The sequence below is a fragment of the Thamnophis sirtalis genome, unplaced genomic scaffold (assembly GCF_051295495.1).
Source record: "Thamnophis sirtalis isolate CommonGarterSnake01/CBP01778 unplaced genomic scaffold, rThaSir2_p1.2 scaffold_6, whole genome shotgun sequence".
Lineage (NCBI taxonomy): Eukaryota > Metazoa > Chordata > Lepidosauria > Squamata > Natricidae > Thamnophis > Thamnophis sirtalis.
In genome coordinates, this window is record NW_028261386.1 from 4,902,126 (window position 1) to 4,925,904 (window position 23,779).

The 23,779-nt window shown below is 46.5% G+C and overlaps 2 protein-coding genes across 2 annotated transcripts in view; one reads left to right on the forward strand and one right to left on the reverse strand.

Moving 5' to 3' along the window:
- Positions 1-828: 828 nt before the first annotated feature.
- Positions 829-2,161, forward strand: DUSP14 (dual specificity phosphatase 14). The gene has a single exon (XM_087717134.1). It carries the CDS (start codon positions 923-925, stop codon positions 1,517-1,519), a length of 597 nt encoding a protein of 198 aa, XP_087573260.1. The 5' UTR covers positions 829-922; the 3' UTR covers positions 1,520-2,161.
- An 11,004-nt stretch (positions 2,162-13,165) lies between these two features.
- The window catches only part of SYNRG (synergin gamma), a 94,756-nt gene continuing 84,142 nt past the window's right edge, over positions 13,166-23,779 (reverse strand). Inside the window, exons 19-21 of the mRNA XM_087717135.1 lie at positions 23,237-23,347; positions 17,586-17,621; positions 13,166-13,926 (exon numbers count right to left, since the gene is read on the reverse strand). Coding sequence (XP_087573261.1) covers positions 13,795-13,926; positions 17,586-17,621; positions 23,237-23,347 — 279 coding nt within the window. The 3' untranslated portion in view covers positions 13,166-13,794. The remainder of the gene's footprint in view (positions 13,927-17,585; positions 17,622-23,236; positions 23,348-23,779) is intronic.

A 23,779-nucleotide genomic window follows, 5' to 3' on the forward strand; every position in this document is an offset into this window, starting at 1 on the left:
AGGTGCTTCTGCCAGCGAAAACAGAGCTCGGGAGTTTTCAGGAGTGTTGTAGGAAGCTGTGGCAACCGAAAATAGAGCTCGAGATCCTGGTTTTGCTAGCAGAGTGCTCGGGCCTCCACAGCCCCCCTCCCTGACACGAGTGATGTTGAGCTGGTCACACACATCATGGTCACACCCATCCCGGCTCCCGGAGATCAAACACAACCCTGATGCGGCCCTCAATGAAATCGAGTTTGACACCCCTGCCTAATATCTCTATTAGTACAGTACTAGCTGTACTATCCCACATCAGGTGTAGGCCAGCAATAGGACTGATTTCCAGTTTCCACAGGGCCTTGCTTATTTTGCTGGAGAGTTTCCGTTAGAGAGCCGGTGTGGTCTAGCGGTTAAGGCACCAGGCTAGTAAGTAGGAGATTGTGAGTTCAAGTCCTGCCATGAAAGCCAGTTGGGTGATTTTGGATGAATCACCAAGAGACTGGGAGTTCTAGTCCCGCCCTAGGCATGAAAGTAGGTTAGGTGACTTTAGTCCAATCACTAGGAGACAATGAGTTCTAGTTTCCACCCCCACACCTTAGCCATGAAAACTGATTGGATGACTTTGGGCCAGTTGTTCTCTTTCAGCCTAGCCCACCTCACAGGATTGTTGCTGTGGAGAAAATAGGAAGAGGAAAGTGTGTTGGTTTGCCGCTGGTGGGATAGAAATAAATAAATAATCACAATTACTGTAATAATAATTAATAATAGTAATTAATAAACAGGCTACGACTGTTTCCCCTCCATGTGTAGACATGTTTTAAAATTGATCTTCCTCTGCATTTGGCAGGTGAAAGAAAACACAACGTGACACATTATCAACAAAAGAAAATAAGGATCCCAGAGAATCCATCTGGCATGAAAATCTAAGAGGCCGGGCAATCTTTCTATGACAGCACGAAGACACTACACGCTCCCACGAACTCTCTTAACACCTCACTTTTACTCCGAAGGGACGATGGCTGGCATTGCCCAAATCACCCCCTTCCTGTACCTCAGCAAAGGCAGCGTCGCCACCAACCGCCAGCTGCTCTTATCCCGCGGGATCACCTGCATCATCAACGCCACCGTCGAACTCCCGAACCTCAACTTCCCCGACTTTGAGTACGTCCGGGTGCCCGTGGCTGACATACCCAGCGCCCCGATTTCTCTTTACTTCGACAGCGTGGCAGACAAGATCCAGAGCGTGGCTCGGAAGAACGGCGTTACTTTGGTCCACTGTGCGGCCGGGGTGAGCCGGTCAGCCACGCTGTGCATCGCCTACCTGATGAAGTACCAAAACGTCACCCTGTACGAGGCCTACAACTGGGTGAAATCGAGGCGCCCGGTCATACGGCCAAATGTGGGCTTCTGGAGGCAGCTGATAGAGTACGAATGGGAGCTGTACGGACGCAACAGCGTGAAAATGGTGCAAACTGCGTACGGGACGATGCCAGATGTTTACGCAAGGGGAGGGAGGGTCTTTATGCCTTACTGGGGGATCTGAAGAGAGGAAGTTGGAGCAGGCGGTGGTGAGGCACCCTAAACTGGCCAGATCGGCGAGGACCTTCCACCTCTCTTTGGAAAGCATCCCACTTCTTGGCTCCAGCTCCTTTTGGGTCACCTGCACCTCAGACGCATCTTCAAAGCACTAAACCAGCAACCTCTTAATCAAGGGGGCCTTAAAGCTACATCCTGCGGAATCACTTTTGTAAGAAATATTGCCTTTCGCATCTGTAAAGTGGACTCTGCAAGTTCATTTCAAGGGAAAGAAGAATTCACAATGTCCAGTCACTTAATACGGGGAAGGGACAATGCACCTAGTAGCTATTGGGATAATTGAGGATTAATTATTATTATTATTATTTTTCTCACTTGTAATAAACATTTTCTTGGCAAACCATCTCAGAAGGAGGGACCATAACTCTGTACCATGTGACATTAAACAACAACAACAACAAAAAAGTAATGGTCCATCTCCCAATAGAGAGGAAATTATTAAATATAAGTATTTAGTCAGAAAGGTCTTCCATTCCTTTCTGTTAATGTATAGCTCAGCTTTGGACTTTCAGTTTGGGGGTGAAATCAGGGTGGGGGAAACTGTCAGCTGGACAATCTGCCACAAATAAAATAATTTGGAGAATTCAAAGACTGCATCGTATTTTTCTTTCTTCCTTAGCCATTCTTGCATTCGCAATTACCTTAGGGATTTTTTTTTTAATCGATTGCCTTATTTTGTCTAAAACATTTGTCAACTGCTCAGGTGGAAACTATCAGGATATACAGATAGTCTTCAACTTATGACCAAAATTGACCCCAAAATTTCTGTTGCTAATCAAGACAGTTGTTAAGTGAGTTTTATCCCATTTTATGACCTTTTTGACACAAGGGAATCACTGCAGTTGTTAAGTTAGTAACGTAGTTGTTAAGTGAATCTGGCTTTCCCAATGACTTGGATTGTCAGAAGATTGCAAAAGGTGTTCATATGACCCTGGGACACTGCAACCGCCATAAATATTTCATATTTTATGAAATAAAATATGAATATGAAATATGAAATATCTGAGTTTTGATCACATGACCATAAGGATGCTATAACAGTCATAAGAGTGAAAAACAATCATGTCAATTTTTCCAGTGCTGTTGTAACATCAAACAGTCACTAAACAAACTGTTGTAAGTCAAGAACTACCTGAAATTAATGAAACAAATACAATAATTCAACCAAAAGTTAAAGGTTCCCCTCACACATATGTGCTAATCATTCTCGACTCTAGGGGGGTGGTGCTCATCTCTGTTTCAAAGCCAAAGAGCCAGCGCTGTCCAAAGACATCTCCGTGGTCATGTGGCCACCATAACTAAACCTCAAAGGTGTACGGAACGCTGTTACCTTCCCACCAAAGGTGATCCCTATTTTTCTACTTGCATTTTTAACGTGCTTTCAAACTGCTAGGTTGGCAGACGCTGGGACAAGTAATGGGAGCTCACTCTGTTACGCGGCACTCGGGATTCGAACGGCCGAACCAGCGACCTTTCTGATCGACAAGCTCAGCGTCTTAGCCCCTGAGCCACCCTTCAAGAACACCCTTCAAACACTTTTTAATTTAAAAAGTCCATTTTCTGGTGCCCAAAATAGAATAGAGCAGGTCAAAGGTGAACGTTTCCATGTCACTGGTATGTTTAGCCATATTGAGCGAAAAAAAGGGGGAAATGGAATGTGACAGAGGAGAGTGGGTGATAGCCTGGAATCCTGGTTAAGAGTATGGCTTAATTAGCGGTAGTGGGAACTAATTAGCTTAACAGTAGTGGGAACACGGCTAGCCCCGTGATGGCGAACCTATGGCATGCATGCCACAGGTGTCACGCGGAGCCATATCTGAGGGTACGTGAGGCGTTGCCCTATGTCAGCTCCAGTGGGCGCTGGCCAGCTGATTTTTGGCCTTCCGGAGGGCGGGGAAAGGCCATTTTCACCCTTCCCAGACTTCAGGAAAGTCTTTGGAGCCTGGGGATGGCAAAACACGGGCCCAATGGACCAGAGGTGGGTTCCTACCAGTTCGCACCTATTCGGTAGAACCGGTTCATCAAATCTACCGAACCGGTTAGAAGAGGTTCCACCAGTGGACCCGGAAAGCAGGCCACACCTACAGAAGAGGTTCCAAAAATTTTTGAAACCCACCACTGGTCCTTGGATATGATTATTCTACACTATCATGCTCCTATTTATCAAACTCAGTGCCTCTGTGAAAGGTAAGGATGACTGCTGCGTTTGTGGTGCAATCAGAACATTGCGTGTGTTGAAGTTGTTTTAACGCAAACCAAAGATGCCTTTTAAAAAACAAGTTTACGTCATATTCTTATGCATGCCAGGGCTGTGTGTGAGGTAATTTAAGGTGGTTCTGACAAGTGTCGTCTGCATCTTCATATCCGGTCACATGGGTGGCAAGCCACTCCCATCTGGTCACATGGGCAGAAAGCCACTCCCACAAAGGAGGCCACACCCACAGAGTAGGTTCGAACAATTTTTGAAACCCACCACTGCAACGGACCTACCGAAAGTTCGGAAATGAACTTCCAGTAGGCCCTTTGGACTATTTTTTTTTGCCCTCCCCAGGCTTCACGAGACTTTAAGTGAGGCCTGCGCGCATGCACAGGGGATGAGCATGGGGGGGAGGGCATTGCATTATGGGTGTGGGCACGCATGGGCACGCTCTCATGCCCACCCGACCTTTTGGCACCCGAGCAGAAAAACGTTTGCCATCACTGGTTTAGCCTATCGAAGAAAAAGATTGGGGCGACGGGATAACTGTCTTTCAGTACTTGAGAGGCTGCCACAAAGAAGAGGGAATCAACCTAATCTCCAAAGCACCTGAGGGAAGGACAAGAAGTAAAGGGTGGAAGCTCGTTAAAGAGTGATCCAGCCTAAAAGTAAGGAGAAATTTCTTGACAGAACAATTAATCAGTGGAATAGCTTACCTCCCGGAGTTGCGGGTGCTCCACCACTGGAGGGTTTCAAAAACAGACTGGACAACTATCTGACTGACAGTATAAGGTCTTCTGCCTTAAGCAGGGGGGTGGATTAGAAGACCTCTGAGGTCCCTTCCAGCCCTATGATTTGATGTTCTATGTTCTAATATATCTATATATATATAAATGGGTGTGTTTGTGTGTGTATGTTCCAGCATAACTCTGGAATGCCTTGAACAATTTCAACCAAACCTGGGACACAGATGACTTACCCTCTGTAAAAAAATACGGTGGGGGTAAGACACCCCTAACATCCCTCAGGGTTTGTGTTCTGCTAAGATACAGCCTGTTGTGCCTTAAAATGGCTTCTACTGTACAGAGCAGTGTTGTTGCCATGGCAACAGCTTTGCAGTACTCCACAAGGGGACTTCCTCTCGTAAGGGGGGAAATCCAACATTAGAAATTAACTTTGGTCTGGAGATTTTCTCCCTATAAATAAATACTTGGACAATGCCGGGTTATCAGCTAGTACTTAGCGTATTATTTGGAGTATAAGATGCACCGGAGTATAAGACACACCAAGATTTTGAAGAGTGAAATTTAAAAAAAAGTTTTTGCACTCCGCAGACCTCCCCAAAACGCCCCCCCCTTTTTTTGTAAAAATGGGCCCCTTTTTTGTCAAAAAAAGGGCATGCATAGCCTTTAGGAGGCTTATAGAGTGTTCCTGGGGGCTGGGGGTGGGGCAAAAATGAGCAAAAAATAGCCCATTTTTTGCTCATTTCAGTAGGCTAAAATGCTGTATTCAGTATATAAGACACACCCAGATTTTCACCCTCTTTTTTGAGGGGAAAAAGATACGTCTTATACTCCAAAAAATACGGTAGTTAAAAAATAGATGTTGAAAAATGGTCAGATGGAACAGGATGCCCAGGAAGGAGTGTGTATTCACGTATTCTTGCTCAATTGAAAAAAAAAACACACCTCACTTGAGAGGATCAACATTATGTACCTTGTACACCATAAGAGCAGAGGATGGCCAGGTTCTTTCAAAACACCTAAACTGGGAACGGAATAAACTTGTTTTGGAGAGGCTTGTGCAAGAGGTCGAACAATAAACAGACCAAACAAGCTGCATTCACACAACTATGTCACAAAACAAATAACCAAGACAAATGCTTAACCCAAGTTAAGCAGGTTGAATGGATGCAGCTGCTAGATTTGCCATGTTCTTGGTAATTCTAGGTGAGCAAAACCACCTACTGAGCAAGGGCATTGTACCCCCAAATGATTGTGTTGCCTTGCAGATTCTTCTTCCTCTCTATAGCTGCCTGCTGCTGTCAACACTTGGACCGTGCCAGCTGTGAAGCTGTGAAGCTCTTCGGAGCCTGTATTATATAGCCTGCCAATCTGTTTTTATCGCTTAATATCGCGTATCAAAGCCTGCAGGCTGAACTGAGTAAGAGTTGATGAAAGGTTCAAAACAGCATTTATTTTGCTTAGAGCACTGTTCCTCAACCTTGGCAGCTTGAAGATGGGTGGATTTCAACTCGCAGAATTCCCCAGACAATGGACAATGTGACCAGTGGACATCCGGGGAGGGAAACTTTTGCATTTTTAACTAGGCTAAAACCGTGGAAAACTTTTAGAGTTGGTTTTCACTACCTGTGCCGATTTGATGCATCCAACAAACATGTTCTTTGGGAAATCTACTAGCCTCAGAGTTCTGCTTTCGATGGGTGTGTTGCTTGGAATGCTGATGCAAGGCAAGAGTAAAACTTATCTTTTTCTGGTTTCTAACTCGAACTTTCGCCACTACATCAACTGACTTGGGTAAAGGTAAAGGTTCCCCTTGCACATGTGCTAGTCGTTCCCGACTCGAGGGGGCGGTGCTCATCTCCGTTTCAAAGCCGAAGAGCCAGCGCTGTTCAAAGACGTCTCCATGGTCATGTGGCCAGCATGACTAAACACTGAAGGCGCACGGAACGCTGTTACCTTTCCACCAAAGGTGGTCCCTATTTTTATTATTTGCATTTTTACATGCTTTCAAACTGCTACCGTGTTTCCCCGAAAATATGACATGTCCTGATAATAAGGCCATGCGGCATTTTTTTAGTGGGCAAAAATATAAGCCCTCCCCCACAAATAAGCCCCCTGGACAACCCCCCTCACCTCCGGCCAGGCAGTGTGGCGCTCACCAACCTAGCGGTATTCCGAAGGTGCCAAGCCGCGGGAACTGGGGGGAAGGCAAAGGTGATCAAGTTGCTTGGTGCCTTCGGGATATGCTAAGTTGGTGAGCAGCGCTGTGCCCAGCTGAAGAGGGGGGTTGCCAGGCGGCTGCTCTCTTCTGAGTGGGCTCTCAAAGAGCCGGGTACAGTCTCATGCGCGAATGGCTGTGTTGTGCTGTCGCAGCAGCACAACACAGCAGCCATGAAGCAACCACGCTCACGAGCAGCCACCCGGCAAACCCCCTTTCCAGACGGGCACAGCACCATTCACTGACCTAGGGGTATCGCCAAGCCGCATGAGCACCTGTTCGTCGCTCCCATGGCTTGGTGCCTTCGAAATGCCAATGAATGACGCTCTGCACGGCTGGTGAGTGGGGGTTATTAGAGCGGCTGATCCGCTCTCGCTCATGTGCCTCACGATGCCCTGGCCCAGCTCTCCTCGCAGAGCCAGGGCACCTCCACATGGCTTTTTTTGCGGCTTCCAAACCGAGTCTTCTGGCAGTCGCCACTCTGGGCGTACGCTCTATGGTTGTGGGTCAGCTGCCGTCAGAGCGTACAACCATAGAGCATACGCCCAGAGCGGCCACTGCCGGAAGACTCAGTGTGGAAGCCACAGAAAAAGCCATGCGGTGGCGGCTGCAGTGGAGGTGCTCTTCCTCTGCAGGGAGAGCTGGGCCAGGGCATCATGAGGCTGGGAGGCGCGCGAGCAAGAGCGGAACAGCTGCTCACGCAACCACCCTCTCCAGCCGTGCAGAGCACCATTCACTGGCATTTCGAAGGCGCCAAGCCACGGGAGCCGGGCAGCGGCGAACAGGTGCTAATGCGGCTTGGGGATACCCCTAGGTCAGTGAATGGTGCTGTGCCCGTCTTGAAAGGGGGTTTGCCAGGTGGCGGCTTGTGAGCGTGGTCGCTCCATGGCTGCTGTGTTGCGCTGCTGCGACAGCGCAACACAGCCATTTGCCCATGAGGCTCTTTGGGAGCCCGCTCAGAAGACAGCAGCCGCCCGTCAACCCCAAAACAATAAACCCTCCCCTCATAATAAGGTCCAAGCCATATTTTGTGGGTAAAAAGAAAAGCCTGTCTTATTTTCGGGGAAACATGGTAGGTTGGCAGAAGGTGGACAAGTAACAGGAGCTCACTCTGTTATGCGGTGCTAGGAATTTGAACCACTAAACTGCCAACCTCTCTGATTGACAAGCTCAGCGTCTTAGCCACTGAGCCACCGCGTCCCTTCGCCACTACATCGACTTGGTTGCAGGCCACAAAAACTCAAATTGGAGACCCAATGCAGGGACATTCTGCTTTTGAGAGAGTTAAAAAGAAGACTCTTTTTCTGCTTCGATTCCACCACCTGGTATTCAAGACGCAGATTGTCACTATCCAAGGAGGTTATGATTGGCTAAGTGCCACCATCGACTTCTCTTCCAGCAGCTCACCAACCGTGAAGGAGACGAAGGAGAAGACACACACAGACACACATCGAGAGAGGAAACGGCACTTTATTAAGGGTCAGAAAATTTTAACAGGAATCAATACAGCATAGAGATTATGAAGGAGCGAGTAGGTCCCTCTGCGCGTGTCTATTTTATTTTATTTATGTGTTGTCTGTGTATGTATATATAAATAAGTTATAAATAAAACAATCATTCTCAGGTTTTTAAAAGTATCAACACCACCGCATAGCAAAGTCAAGGGGAGACGTCACATCACAAGCATGCCAACCACAAACACCATTCTGGAGGCCATCCGTGACGGCCACCAAAGGAACAGACACGCGTTAAAAAAAGAATTGAGATGCAGCCTTTCTTTTCAAGCAAGTTTTTTTTTTAAAAAAAAGGTGTCACCATAACAAAGCAGGGAACTCTGATCTCTACAGATCAAACACAAATAGCAGCTTTATTTCAATTTGCTTTAGGGAAGGTGGGGAAGAGAGATTCATGAATTCCCCAGAGATGCTATTTGCACGCAGTGGATAGAACCGGATATACAGGGAATTTAACGTTTCTTATCTCTCTCTCTTTTTGCCATTCTGTATTTGCTACCAGGCTGGCTACGGAAGCATTTATTTCTCTCTTCTGGCTCAGTATTTACCCAATGGGTTGGACATCCCAAAATCTGTGAGAAAATAGGGGGATCGACCCGATGTAAGCCAACTTTAAGATGAACAAGGAGTCCGTGAATTATAGCGTCTCTCCTTGCTCTGAATGGCATGGATTTCAATGCAGAAAAACTCAGCTGTTTTTCTAGTAGTCAGTAAAGCTGCCTTCGGTCACTTCTACTCACACGTCTAAATGTTTGAGTTCCCAAGCAGCTGGCCTGCAGGCTATCGGGATTTGGTACCCCTTTACTAGCCTTCAAAGTCTGGATGAAGGAAGCCTAGTGATCCAATAGGATGCTTGTGGATATGGATATGAGGGGTAAAACTGGCTTGTTTTTCCTCCTCCCGCCGCCACCCCAAAATTAGGATAACAACAAATAAACGTGTCTCGTGTTGAATCAAGGTAGAGACTTAAGGAATTAGCTTGGGGTTTGGATCAAGTCAAGGAAATTGGGGAGCAGTGGGTGCAGAAAAATGGGATGGATGGAAAGGATTGATGGGAGTTGAAACACGGATTGTAAGCTGATAAGAGACAGGGCAGGAAACACAGAACTGGTGGAGGGGGAGAAAGCACTCACCGGTTCAATGGTCTCTTTTGCTTCCTTCACCCTCCAAAGGGGGTGCGTGTTTAAGCAAAACAATTTTTTGTAAAAAAGTGTAAGAACAAAGGATGCTGGGGGCTTAAGAAACAAACAATAGAAACCCAAACCAGCTGCAAACCTGGATTTGAAGCGAGGCAAAAGAAAAAAAAAGAAGAAGAGCCGAACGTAATGAAATCTGCGGAAACACCGTAACCTTGGATACAGTTTCCAAGGACACAGGGGTGGAAGGAATTGGGGGGGGGGGCTTGGCTAGCAAAACAAGGGAACGAAGGAAGCTGCCTTAATAGACTGAGGCCTGGTCCAGTGCGACAGTTTGAAGGGAACAAATGGAAGATGAGTGGTTTTGCAATCTCCCCCAAAGAAAGGAAGATGTTTTGTTCTATTACATTCATCATTAAAACAAACAAACAAACAAACAAAAAAACACTTGTTTTTCTTTGCGAGATGCTTTGCTCTGAATCATGGAAGCAAGTTTCATCACCTAGTATCTGTGTATTTTCACACAACCAGTTTCGATAAATGTTTCTGTGAATTCAATTGGAACATCCTGAGTTGTGTTGTCTTTTTTGTTCATACGGGCCATAATTTGGGTTAATGCTTTTCAAACTGAGGCACTTTTAAGATGGGTGGACTTCAACTCCCAGAATCCCCCAGCCATCTGGCTGGGGGATTCTGGGAGTTGAAGTCCACCCATCTTAAAGTACCTCAGTTTGAAAAAAAAAGCTACACTGGCTAGGGAATTCTGGGAATTGAAGTCCACCCATCTTAAAGTGCCTCAGTTTGGGAAAAAAAGCTACGCTGGCTAGGGAATTCTGGGAATTGAAGTCCACCCATCTTAAAAGGGGCCAAATTTGAAAAAAACAACCCACCGACCTAGAGGAAAATGCATTTATTGCAATCCCTCCTTTCCCCATTAGCTGCAAATTGGTACATTTCCGTAAACCCGGAGCTATTTTTTCCACTCCCTGGCTGGAATATTAAGCTGGTTGGATCTGTCAATCCCTGAACTCAAGGAGACTCCACCGTTTCCCTCAGCGTTGAAGACCCAAATTTTCTCACCTGAGTGAACCTGTCACTCAGGATGTAGTGAATGCCTTGAAGGGGTGGGGTGGATGTTGGCTCAGCGGCGAGAAGTTTCGGAGGATTGTTTGTCCTACAGAGCTAAGAAAGGTTCTGAGTCACCAAATTTGATTAGAAAGATGGATGATCAATTCCAGCGAGGGCGTGCTTTGTTATTTTCAGTCTCCAAGGGTGGCTATGGGTTGTGGCGGGGATGTGGTTCCATCACTGAGTGGGGATGGGGGCCAAGGGTTGAAATTTTGGGTAATGGGAGGCAGGAGAGATTTTGAGATTTTGCAGAAAGCTCATCTACATCATTTGGGTCTACATTTTGGGTCTACATCGTCTCTCCATCTTGGGGGCTTAAAGATGGGTGGACTTCAACTCCCAGAATTCCTCAGCCAGCCTTGCTTGAAGTCGGCCCATCTTCAAGCTGCCATGGTTGATGAACACTGGTCTTCCTACAGAGAAATTGACTGTACTCTGCAGAGATTTATCAAAGTGAAGCAAATCTCAACGATGTGACCTTTTTTTTTATTACATAAAAGATGGCGTCCTTTTGCTTTGGGAAATGTGGCCATGGCCACCACATTGGGAGGAGGATTCCAGATGCCAGATGCGAAGTCTGTAGCCTGAATGCAAACTCCAAAGGGACTTAGAGAACCAATATCTCCAACCAAGCCTGGTAAATATCCAACTACATGGAAATGAACTGGAGAGAGAGATTCTTGATTGGCTCACAGTGAGTATAGGAAGGAAGAAAGGAGAGGAAGGAAAAGAGGAAATGAAGGCAAGAAAGAAGGAAAGGAAAAGAGAGAACAAGAAGGAAAGAAAGGAAGAAGGGGAAGGAAAGAAAAAGAAAGGGAGGGAAGGAAAGAAAAAAGGGAGGGAAGGAAAGAAAGAAATAAAGGAAAAGAAGCAGGAAGAAAGGAAAGGAAAATATGGGAAGGAAAGAAGGAAAAAAGAAAGGGAAGGAAGGAAGGAAGGAAGGAAGGAAGAGCAGGGAGAGGGACTTAGAGAACCAATATCTCCAAACAAGCCTGGTAAATATCCAACCACATGGAAATGAACTGGAGAGAGAGATTCTTGATTGGCTTATGGTGGGTATAGAAAGGAAAGAAGGAAGGAGAGGAAGGAAAAGAGGAAATGAAGGCAAGAAAGAAGGAAAAGAAAAGAGAGAACAGAAAGGAAAGAAAGGGAGAAGGGGAAGGAAGGAAAAAGAAAGGGAGGGAAGGAAAGAAAGAAATAAAGGAAAAGAAGCGGGAAGAAAGGAAAGGAAAAAATGGGAAGGAAAGAAGGAAAAAGAAAGAGAAGGAAGGAAAAATAAAGAGAAGGAACAAAGAGCAGGGAGGGGGAAGGAAAGAAAAACAGTCTTGCAGGGATGAATGCAATCGCAGGCTGCAATCTCTTCCTGCCTTCCTACTGCCTCTTTTGACTTTCCCTGTTTTTATAACCTGTGGGGGCTGGGGGGGGGGTTGGGGGAGATATCTTTGATTGCCAGGCCTTTGCTCTGAAGCACTGCACTGGGGGACACCTAGACCTGCACCTGGCCAGCCGTTTCAGAGGCCTCCTAAAAGACTCCTGCGCCTTGAGAGGTCTGGCCGCCATGCGCCAACACAGAGGCTGTTTCTGCAAATTCTATTCTCAGGTTGGGAGAAAAACAGTCATGGGACATTGCAGGGGGGGGGGGCTCTTTTAAAGCCACCTGCAGAGAAAACTCCCCCCCCCCCCAAGCAGACGATCTAGGAAAATCATCATAGTGGCAAACTGCGGCGGCAAGATTAACTCGTTGAGCTTGGCCGATGCGTGTTTTGGGTCAACAGAGAACACCGCCTAGTTTGCCAGCTATGACTTCACGTCAAATTAGAGGAGAGGAAAGATGCAGTCTTTTATCTCTGACCAACAGCTCGGATCAAAGCATTTTCAACCTGTAAGCTCATTTCTAATCAGGGAGCATGAGTCATGGTCCAGGGCTATAATTACCATCATTAAACCTGACGTTAAAAAAAAAAAGCCTCTGTTCAAACTGTGCACGGTGGCTCGCAAGCTGAAAATAGGGAAGGCAGAAGAAAAAAGAGGCTGTGTGGTTCGTTTTGCAACAGCCCCCACCCCTCCATCACAGTCCTGTCTCAGTGGCCATCAAAAAAACCCCAGCTTCTGCTTAGAAGTGGAGCAAAGAGGCCTCCACCATCTGATGATGCTTCGAAAGAGTTTCCATCACAAATAGGTTTGCAGGATGAGTGCTCTGTTTGGCTACTAACCAACCTGTACAGTGTTAATGCCATTAAAAAGAAAACATATAAGTAGAAAGAGAGGGGGTCGAACCTTGTCAACTTGAAGACTTCTGAACTTCAACTCCCAGAATTCCTCAGCCAGCTGGGGAATTCTGGGAGTTGAAGTCCGGAAGTCTTCAAGTTGACAAGGCTTCACACTCCTGGAGTAGAAGATTCTCTGCTTCCACTATCCACTGTTCCTATGTGCACTTTTCCTACTGTAAAACCGTGAGGCCAAAGCGAAAAGATTGCATTGTAATAAACTAGTTTTAAAGGGCCAGGACTCTTCTATGGCCTGCGCCACAAAAGCAACAGTTTCTGAAAAAGAGTTTTAAGGTTGGAAGGACAATTTGCATTCAGTCAAATATCACCGGATCTCTTCACCTAACTTGGGGTCTGGATTGGGTGGGGAGAGACTGGTACCTCACGCAAAGGTGTGTCAGCAGAGGTGTTTATGTCCATTTTGGGAGGGGGGGGGATTTCTTTAAAAGGGATTATTTAGGTCAAACAGCAATACATTTTTAAGAAACCTACAAAGTGGACAGTTCCTTTTTGGGAGAAAATTAAGGAAAAGCCATGGGGTGGGGTAGGGGGCTTTTTAAAAGGGTATGCATGCTAAAAAGAGAATGAAGCCTCACTCTTTTGGGCCTTGCAAATTGTTGAAACCCAAGATATTCCTTTGAGGAAATTATCACGCACTTCGACAAAAAATAATAATAATAATCGGCGCTTTTGCCACAGCTGAAAGGCGGCATGAGTCCAGTTCTGCTCCAGAAGGCATTTATGCCTTAGTGCAAAATCCTCCCTCCAAAATATCAGGGTGTATCTCCAAATCCTTGCCAAGGTGAGGCTCTTGCAGATTAAAAATGTACCAGTGGCATTTACCCTTCCCATGAGAACAGCTGGTCTAGGATGAATGTTTTGGAAGCGCCCTAAAGCACCAGCACCGTTTCACGTTGGTCTTCTCGAGCACCTAGTTTCAAACCCCCCCCCTCTCCCTCCGAGCTCCCTCTAGGAATTGCTCCCTTGTTAAGACCAAAGGCTGGCCGAGAACAGTCTGCTTAAAGAAGGTCGGGCAAGAGAAGGCCTGGAGGTTTGGGCTCCACGCAATTGATCCAGAAGTTCGCACAGCTGGCGTGGTACTGGTGCCCTCCGTAAGCAAGCTTGAAGCTGTCCGTCTCGGAGTTGAAGGCCTAGAGCGGAAGGAAAGGAAGAAGACGACGTGAGAAACACCTTGTGTCGTGTTGGTGCTCCGTGTCATCGAAGAAAGGAAGGGTTGACTGCTTTGGGACAACAGGTGAGCTTGCCAAACTTCCTATCAAGGTGCTCTGGAGAAAAGGTCTAACCTAGTTTTCCCTAACCGGAGCCACTTCCAGATGTGTAAAACTTCAAATTGGCAGAAGATACAGAACAATTAAAACTAGGACCACACGTCTTCTGAATAGCTTTTATCTCAGAGCTATAATTGCACTCAACAATGAACTAAAGGGCCACCATCAATGAGCTGTTGGACAGCACTACTTGGTCTCTTGTGTGGATGCTTGGGTGGTTTAGGGGTGGGGAATTTTGGGGTGTGTGTTTGGGGATTGTTATGTGTGTTGGGCCTGGTCTCTGGGTGTTATGTGAATTTCGTTGTATGTGTATACTGTGTATATACTTACAATGACCATAAAGTGAGTATAAATCCCAGAATTCCACATCTAGGGTACCCATTGGTGAGAATTATGGGAGTTGAAGGCCACACGTCATCAAAGTGAGCAAGGATTTGGAAAACGCTGATCTAATCTGGTTCCAAATTGCAGTGGCGCTTAATCCCAGTTGAATCTAGAAATGCTCTTATCAAAGGCAGGTTGTCCTCGATTTACGACGATTGATCAACCGTTCGAAAGTGACAACGGTGCCAGAAAAGGTGACTTATAACCCAGTTCTCACGCGTAACGCCCGTGGCAGCCTCTCTACGGTCACGTGATCAAAATTCGGGTGCTTGGCAACCGACATGTACTTACAGTGGTGGTAGTCTCCATGTGTTTGTGTGTGTGTGTGTGTGTGTTTGGGGTTGTCATGCGATCATCATTTGCAAGCTTCCAAGGTAGTTTCCAACAAGCAAAGTCAAGGGGAAAAGATGGATTTGCGTAACGATGGTAATAGTGGCTGCGATTCACTTAACAAACATGCCCAAAAGGTTGCAGAACCCGCCCCAACTCACTTCACAACTGTCCTGCTTGGTGCTGGAAATTTTGGTTTCCAGTTGTGGTCATAAATGGAGGACTGTTTGTAAGGCTGAGAAGACAAAGAAGTGCAGTCAGGTTTGAAGATATTCCTTGCCAGGTGAGGTGAAATCAGCTACCGGACAGGAATGTCTTCCTGGTGATGCTAAACCGTGTGTGTGTGAGTGTGTGTGTGTGTGTGTATCAAACTCGATTTCACTGAGGGCTGCATCTGGGTTGTGTTTGATCTTGGGGGGGGGGGGCATGGCCAGCCAGATGTCACTCGTGTCTGGGGTACTTGTGGTGGACCCAGCGCTTTACCAGTGAAAATGGGCTCCTAAGCTCCGTTTCTGGCTGTGATGGCCTGCAAATCCTCTGCCAGTGAAAACGGAGCTCGCAAGGGCTGCCCGCAGCCCTCCCAAACATCGTTCTCACTAGGCAGAGGCACTGCGGGCCGGTCCTTCGCTGTTTCCAGGATGGCCCCGCACACCAGATCTAAGCACCCCGCAGGCTGGATACAGCCCCCAAGTTCTTGAGTTTGACACCCCTGCTCTAAACTCTCATCATTGCCCTGCAATTTTTTTCAGTTTCTTGGTGGCAGGCAAAGTTCTTTCCATTTCTCCAGTTTACTACATACAATTTTAGTCTTGCTGACTAGTCCACCATGCAAGGCATTCTTTCATAATCCTGACAAGAGCAGGATATCATTATTGATTAGCCAGTTATCTATACTGGTGAAAAACGGGTGGAATGTGTCAGAATGGGGTGAATAAGCACGTTCAGAAACTGGAACTTTGAATCTGTCTTCTAGGGACAGGTAGTCCTCTGCTTATGACCAAAATTTCCACTGCTAAGCGATGGGAACAGTCGTTAAGTGAGGTTTGCCCCGTTTTACGACCTTTCTTGTCACAGTTCTTAAGTGAATCAGGTGCAGGTGTTAAGTTGGTAGCATGGTTGTTAAATGAATCTGGCTCACTCACTGAATTTGCTTGTGAGAAGGTCGCAACAGAGTATTACGTGACCCCTGGGGTGCTACAACCGTCATAAATATGAGTCAGTTGCCAAATGTTTGAACTTTGCTCATGTGACCATGGGGATGCTGCAATCGTTATAAATGTGAAAAGTGGTCATAAGTTCCTTTTTTCAATGCAACTGTAACTTTGAACAGTCACTAAATGAATGGCTGTAGGTCAAGGACTTCCTGCAGACCAAAGTTACCGTATATACTCGAGTATAGGCCGACCCGAATATAAGTTGAGGCACCTAATTTTACCACAAAAAACTGGAAAAGTTATTGACTCGAGTATAAGCCTAGAGTGGGAAATGCAGCAGCTACCGGTAATGATGTCCCGTGCAGCCGCGGGAGCGATGTCCCGCCTCCTATGACACACGGCACAGTGATTCCTATCATTGGATCACTGTACCAGAGGAGGTGGGACATCGCTATGTGGCTGCTTGCCATAACAAGGAGGTGGGACATCGTTGCAGAGCGACAGGAGGGGGAGGAAGGGGAATCGTAAGACAGCCCTGCATTACATTAGAACGTGAGGAGGGGGAATGGTGCGGTGCGCGCTGCGTGGCAAAGTGACACAGAGGGAGGGGAAACTCACAGGGGCGCCGGGCCATTCACGAGCGTCACCCAGCGGCATGGCCCCGCCCCTTTTTCTCCTCCATTTCGGGCAAATTTTTCACTGACTCGAGTATAAGCCGAGGCGGCTTTTTTCAGCCCAAAAAGTGGGCTGAAAAACTCGGCTTATACTTGAGTATATACGGTAAATCTGTCATAACTTCAAATGGTTGCTAAGTGACCAGTCATAAGTCGAGGAGTACCTATAAAGGGCAACAGAAACAATGCAAGAACAAGGTAAAGGTAAAGGTTCCCCGCGCACATATGTGCTAGTCGTTTCCGACTCTAGGGGGCGGTGTGCTCATCTCCGTTCTAAAGCCGAAGAGCCAGCGCTGTCCGAAGATGTCTCCGTGGTCATGTGGCCGGCTTGATTAAATGCTGAGGGCGCACGGAACGCTGTTACCTTCCCACCAAAGGTGGTTCCTATTTTTCTACTTGCATTTTTACATGTTTTTGAACTGCTAGGTTCACAGAAGCTGGGGCAAGTAATGGGAGCTCACTCCGTTACGCGGCGTGGGAAATTCAAACTGCTGACCTTTCTGATCGACAAGCTCAGCGTCTTAGCCACTGAGCCACCCTTCAAGAACAAGGTACTGAGAATTTATTGTTAAAGCGGAAACAAAGAAGAAGAAGAAGTTCTATCCACCCTTCTCTTATTAAGGAGCCACCATGGAGTTCAGAAATTCTTGGCCATAGACACACATAAGACACCAATAATACAGACTACAAAACTGACAACTCAACAGTCACCACACAAGGGACACCAGCACAAAGCAAGCGACTCACAAACCAACCGGCATGCTGACAAGACTAAGAAGAAGCAGGAGGTCCTTTGACTTGGGAAGTGCTGGGTTAGTCGATTAAGATCAACGGGTTAAGAGAAAAGGGGGGGTCAACAGAGATTGTGGCTGGAGAACAATGGCCCAAAGCTATGCCAACATCTTGTTTGGGACACACAGTTTAAAAAGAAAAAAAGAGTGAGGGGAGGACAAACCAGACAAGGTTTGTGAATTCGTACTTCTCTAGGATGTTCCTCCAGAGGCATTTCTTCTTTCTGAAAACAATGTCGAAACCAAAAGAAATTGTCAGCAACGCTCCATGTCATGACCCTTCATCCCACCAATGGTCAAGATTTGGAGATTGCCAATGAAAACCCCTTCCATCTTGCCATGCTAAGCCGAATCCAGCCTATTCTAATCGCCATGGATAGCAATAGTAATTACCGTGTTTTTCAGAGTATAAGACCACCCTCAAAAAAGAGGGTGGAAATCTGGGTGCGTCTTATACACCGAATACAGCATTTTTGGCCTCCCAAAACCCCACCCCCTTTGCAAAAACGGCTGTGCATAGCCTTTAGGAGGCTTCCAGAGTGCTCCTGGGGGCTGGGGAGGGCAGAAAGGAGCAAAAAAATGGGCCATTTTTTGCTTGTTTTTGCTCCCCCCCCCCAGCCCCCAGGAGCACTCTACAAGCCTCCTAAAGGCTATGCATGCTCTTTTTTGGGGGAAAAAACAAGCCCATTTTCATGGAAAATGGACCGGTTTTTTTGTTCATTTTTGGGCCCCCAGCCCCCAGGAGCACTCTACAAGCCTCCTAAAGGCTATGCATGCCCTTTTTTTTGACAAAAAATGGGCCATTTTTGGGATGTCTGCAGAGTGCAAAAACTTTTCTTTTTAATTTGCCTCTTCAAAATCTTGGTGCGTCTTATACTCCGAAAAATACAGGAGTTCACAATCCCCGACCTTTATCAGCCTTGGAGAGTGGCCAGGCAATATCTTCCAGACACCACAATACTGCAGGAATGAACTAATTGTCTCCTGCAAACTCCACTCCCCTTTAGCTCCTCTTTTATTCCCTATGGGTGGGGCCATTCACCGTCCACCTGTGGCCTTACTCCCAAGTTGACCCTTTTCCAGCTGTTGCCTTTGTCTGGCAACTCTGCACATGCGCACATCGGGAACAGGCTCCAGCTGTTCGTCTGCCCCACTGATCTCCGACTCCGAAGGCAGCTGATAACTGTTGGACAGCCCTGGCCCCATCTCTGTCTCTAATGCAGAGCCCTCGTCCGAGCCTTTCCCAGACTCCAGGACTGGCCCGTGTTCCTCCCCAACCTCCTCACTGTCTGAATCTGCTGCCAGCTCTGCTGGTGGGCCACAACACATTTGCATGTCCATGGGATCTAACTTGCATGTGCAAAACCATCCCCACTCAACCCCATCATTGCTGTCAATCTATGGAACCAGAAACATTGGGGACCATTGCATTAAGTGATTCCACAGCTGTCTTAAAAATCATGGTCCAAAAGAATTTTCAATTGTTCCTTGTGAAACTAGAAGTCATTTAAGGATTGGGCTACAAGGCTCAATGCTGGATCTGCTACTTTACAAAATGTTCAATAATGACTTGAAAGAAAAGATGGAGGGAATACTTATCTAATGCAGAAACTGGGCAGGTTAATTATTATGAGAGATGGTTTGATGTCTGAGAAGCGGATTGAAAATAACAATGAATTCTAATAAAGACAAAAGGGGAATTCTTCAAGAAATTAGGGGGGGGGAATCAAATATATAAACTGTAGGAAACCTGGATTGGTAATGCTTTATATCAGTATTTCTCATCGTTGGCAGCTTGAAGATGTGAGGACTTCAACTCCCAGAATTCCCCAGCCAGCGTTGCTGGCTGGGGAATTCTGAGAATTGAAGTCCACACATCTTCAAGCTGCCAACAATGAGAAACATTGATTTATGAGGACTGGACAAACTTAATATAAGAGAGCAGGGTTACTGTGATTGCTAAAATGGCAAATGTTCAGTCTGCAATCAATGTCATTTCCAAATGGCAGAACGATGACTGTTTTGCTATATTTTGCCATTGTGTTCTGCAAATTGTGTCCAATTTGGGGAACTTCATTCCAAAGACAGATTCTGAAAGACACTTTTAAACGATGGCAAACAAGCACAGGGAGGATAAATCGGCGGGTTGAAAGTTCAACCTCGCCAACAGAAAATGTGACGGGGGATGTACACGAAACAAGAATGTCTTTTTGGTTTGAACCCCCAAAAGAAACCACGTTCCAAATTTCTTCCAAATCTTTCGGATCTGTCCTGGTTTGGCAGAAGCCATATTTGGGGGGGTTTCTGGTATTGGCTGCAACAAAATCTGCGAAATCTTTGGCAGAGCCAGAGGTGGGTTGCCAATTTCTTTACTGCCGGTTTGGACACGCTCAACAATTCTGCGCATGTGCAGAAAAATCCGGGCAGGTGGGTGGAGCCTCCCGCTGCCGCTACTACTGGTTTGGCCAATCTGGGCAGAACCCGCAGCAACCCACCCTTGGGCAAGGCTGATATGCAGGTCCCTTTCTACGGCAGATTCTGGTCACTAGACCACTCATCACGGACATTCTCCTGGCAGAATTACAGAGTTGGAAGGGACCTTGGAGGTCTTCTAGTCCAACCACCTGCTCAAGCAGGAAACCCTATATACCAGGGATGGCGAACCTTTTTTGGCTCGCTTGTCATAAGTGGGGGGGAGCGCGGGGTGTGTGTGTCGTGCGTGGGTGTCCTGCACCCATAATGCAATGTGCAACCCCCCCCCAGCATGTATGTGCGCATGCCAGGCGCGACCCCCCATTTTTTGCATGCTTTTTTCGCCCTCCCCAGGCTCCAGAGACTTTATAGGAGCCCGGGGAGGGCGAAAACAGCCTCTCCTGCCACTCCGGAGCGAAAAAAACAGCCCTATGGGCAAACCGGAAGTTCAGGAACAGACTTCCGGTTTGCTCATAGAGTAGATTTAAGCCCTCCGGAGTCTTCAGGGGCCTTCCAGAGGCTTCCCTGAAGGCTCTGGAGGGCAAAAAATGAACCTATGAGCAAACTGTAAGTGACTTCCCATGGCCTGACAAATGCTCTGCATGCCACCTATGGCACGCGTGTTATAGGTTCGTCATCCCAGCTATATACCGTTTCAGACAAATGGATGTTCAACATCTTATTAAAAACCTCCAGTGTTGGAGCATTCATAACCTCTGGAGGCCAGTTGTTCCACTGATTAATTGTTCTCAATGTGAGGAAATTTCTCCTTAGTTCTAAGTTGCTTCTCTCCTTGATGAATTTCCATCCGTTGCTTCTTGCTCTGGCTTTGCTTTGCTTTCCCTTCTTTCTTTGCCACTGCTGATATCCCATTGCAGTAATTCTCACCAGCCTGTCCACTGCTTTGATCTTGGCACCATCCTGGTTATCTCCTCCTCACTGTGATGGTCTCATCAGGAATTGAGGGGCCCTTGGTTGAGCACCAAGCTCAGAGAGCACCAAAGGCCCCTCATTTCAATCCCGAGCTACAAATATTCTCCATTACTGGTCATCAGGAATTGCCAAACAAGCTTCTGGTGTGGTATTTCCCATTGGCCTGTCTTCCCATTCTACATTCATTGATTCATGGATTCATTCATTTACGGATTCATTGATTCATTCATTCAAATATTCATGAAATGAGTGGCCCTTATTTGAATGAATGAATGAATGAATGAATGAATGAATGAATGAATGAATGAATGAATGAATGAATGAATGATATTTTATTTATCAAGTTGACAGGGCCATTCACTTCATGCCAAGAAATTTTGGACTATGAACAATAAAAAGCAATGATTAAAATGTAAGAATGTAAGAATCAATTAAAATAAATAAATAACATAAAGTAACAACAACAACCTTTCTACTACCTCTTCCCTTCTCTACCCTCACTCTTCTGCCCAGCCTTGGGTTTTTGACACTCTTTTGCAGGGGTCTCCAATCTTGGCAACTTTAAGACTTATGGACTTCAACTCCCACAATTCCTCAGCCAGGTGGAGTTGAAGTCCACAAGTCTTAAAATTGCCAAGATTGGAGACCCCTGCCCTTTTGCCTCCCTACCAAAACCACTTCTGCTCCAAATTCACATCTTGGCCTGTAACAGAAACCAAACATTCAAAACATGCATATTTTGGTTTGTACAGCACAGATCAGCCATTTGGGCACAGAATGCTTTCTAAATCCCTAGAAATAGATATGTTTGGATTTGAGCAATGATGGCCAGCGAGGTAATGGGACTTGCAAAAGGATCATCTGGAAAAAGCCTGCAATCTGCTCTTCCAGAGTAAAGGGCAAAGAATAATGGATTTAAGTCACAGAAAGGCAGGTTGAATGTCAGGAAAAATTTGCTAAGAGTAAGAAAGGTTTGATAGGTAAAGGTTCCTCTCGCACGTATTTGCTAGTTGTTCCTGACTCTAGGGGGTGGTGCTCATCTTCGTTTCAAAGCCGAAGAGCCAGAGTTGTCTGAAGATGCCTCTGGGGTCATGTGGCCGGCATGACTAACCGCTGAAGGTGCACGGAACGCTGTTACCTTCCCACCAAAGGTTTTTTCTCCTTGCATTTTTACATGCTTTCGAACTGCTAGGTTGGCAGAAGCCGGGACAAGTAATGGGAGCTCACTCCATTACGCAGCACTAGGGATTCGAACCGCCGACCTTTCTGATCGACAAGCTCAGCGTCTTAGCCATTGAGCCACTGCGTCCCCTTAAAGGTTTGATATTGTCGTATTATTCTTATTTAGGCTTCATGACTTCAAGGGTCTCTTCCAACGCTAAGATTCTCTGGCTGAGTTTACACAACTGGCTGGTTACAAATCTACTGGCCACAAGATTCCCACAAGCTGCTTCTCTAGGTTACTTGCTTATATTTTGGGTGGTTTAGCCGGTTCCACCACAAATCCGCGAAGCCCTTATCCGCAGAGACATAAGCGCGAAGACTAATTCGCGCCGTTCTAAGCGCTAAGGAAAAACGCGACCCTACCGCGATGACATAATCGCGGAGGGCAAATCCGTGCATTCCCAAGCACTCAGTACCCTAAACCTAACCCTAACCCTAACCCTAAACATAACGCTAAACCTAACGCTAACCCTAACCCTAAATCTAAACCTAACCCTAAACCTAACCCTAAACCTAACCCTAAACCTAACCCTAAACCTAAATCTAAACCTAACCCTAAAACAAACCCCTAAACCTAACCATAAACCTAACCCTAAACCTAACCCTAAAACAAACCCTTAAACCTAATCCTAACCCTTACCTTAATTGAAATCGGCTTTCTGCCGCGGCGCCGTTTTAAAGCGCCCTTCTGTTGCCGCGCTGTTGTCGCAGCGGTGATGACGCGCGGTGATGACGTTGCGGCTTTAGCGCCGCGATTTTATCACCGTGATTTTGACGAGCGCGGTTTTGTTGTGCCATGGGTTTAGCCTGGCCGTTCCATTAATTTAGTTTGCGGTATTGTGCAAACCTTCAAAACCGGCTAATTCTACAACCAGTGTAATTTGTTTTTATTTATTTAAATTTATAAGCGAGTTGTATGAATGCAGTCCATGACCATACTGTTCAAGCTCTCATGACAGGAGTCTCTCCATTCTTGGCAACTTGAAGATTTGTGGACTTCAACTCCCAGAATTCCTTAGTCAAGACATGCTGGCTGAGGAATTCTGGGAGTTGAAGTCCACAAGCCTCAAAAGTTACCAAGTTTGGAGTTCCCTGCCTTACAAAATGAGTATAGTAAACAAAGAGGGGGAAAATAAAACCCGGAGAGCAAAATGGAAAGAGAGATTGCAGAGTGGGGAGAAGAAGAGATGAAAATGGCCGCTGTACTTGCCTTGCTCCTGGAGTTTACATTTAAGAGGCAGACCCCACAAGCCAGTTCCTGAGCGTTTTTAATCCCTGGGCGAAGCATGCAGGAGGAGAAATCCAGTGAGTTTTCATCAGGCTGCAGGGAGAAAAAGAGGAAGATCTTAACATTTCTCTGGGGAGCAAAGAAATGAGCCAATCAAACTTTAATTCTAGAAGAGCCTGTTCTGTCTGGAAGGATCTGTGCTGGAACTGTGAGACCCAGTTTGGTTTAGTGTTTAAGGTGCCAGGCTAAAAAAACGGGAGTTCTAGTCTTGCCTTAAGCATAAAAGCTAAACTGGGTGACTTTGGGTCCATCACCAAAAGAGCCGAGGTGGCGCAGTGGTTAAATGCAGCACTGCAGGCTACTTCAGCTGACTGCAGTTCTGCAGTTCAGCTGTTCAAATCTCACCCGCTCAAGGTTGACTCAGCCTTCCATCCTTCCGAGGTGGGTAAAATGAGGACCCGGACTGTGGGGGCGATATGCTGACTCTGTAAACTGCTTAGAGAGGGCTGAAAGCCCTATGAAGTG

What these genes read in the sequence shown, in the direction of transcription:
- DUSP14 (XM_087717134.1), top strand. Translation starts at nt 923, where the DNA reads ATGACAGCACGAAGACACTACACGCTCCCACGAACTCTCTTAACACCT.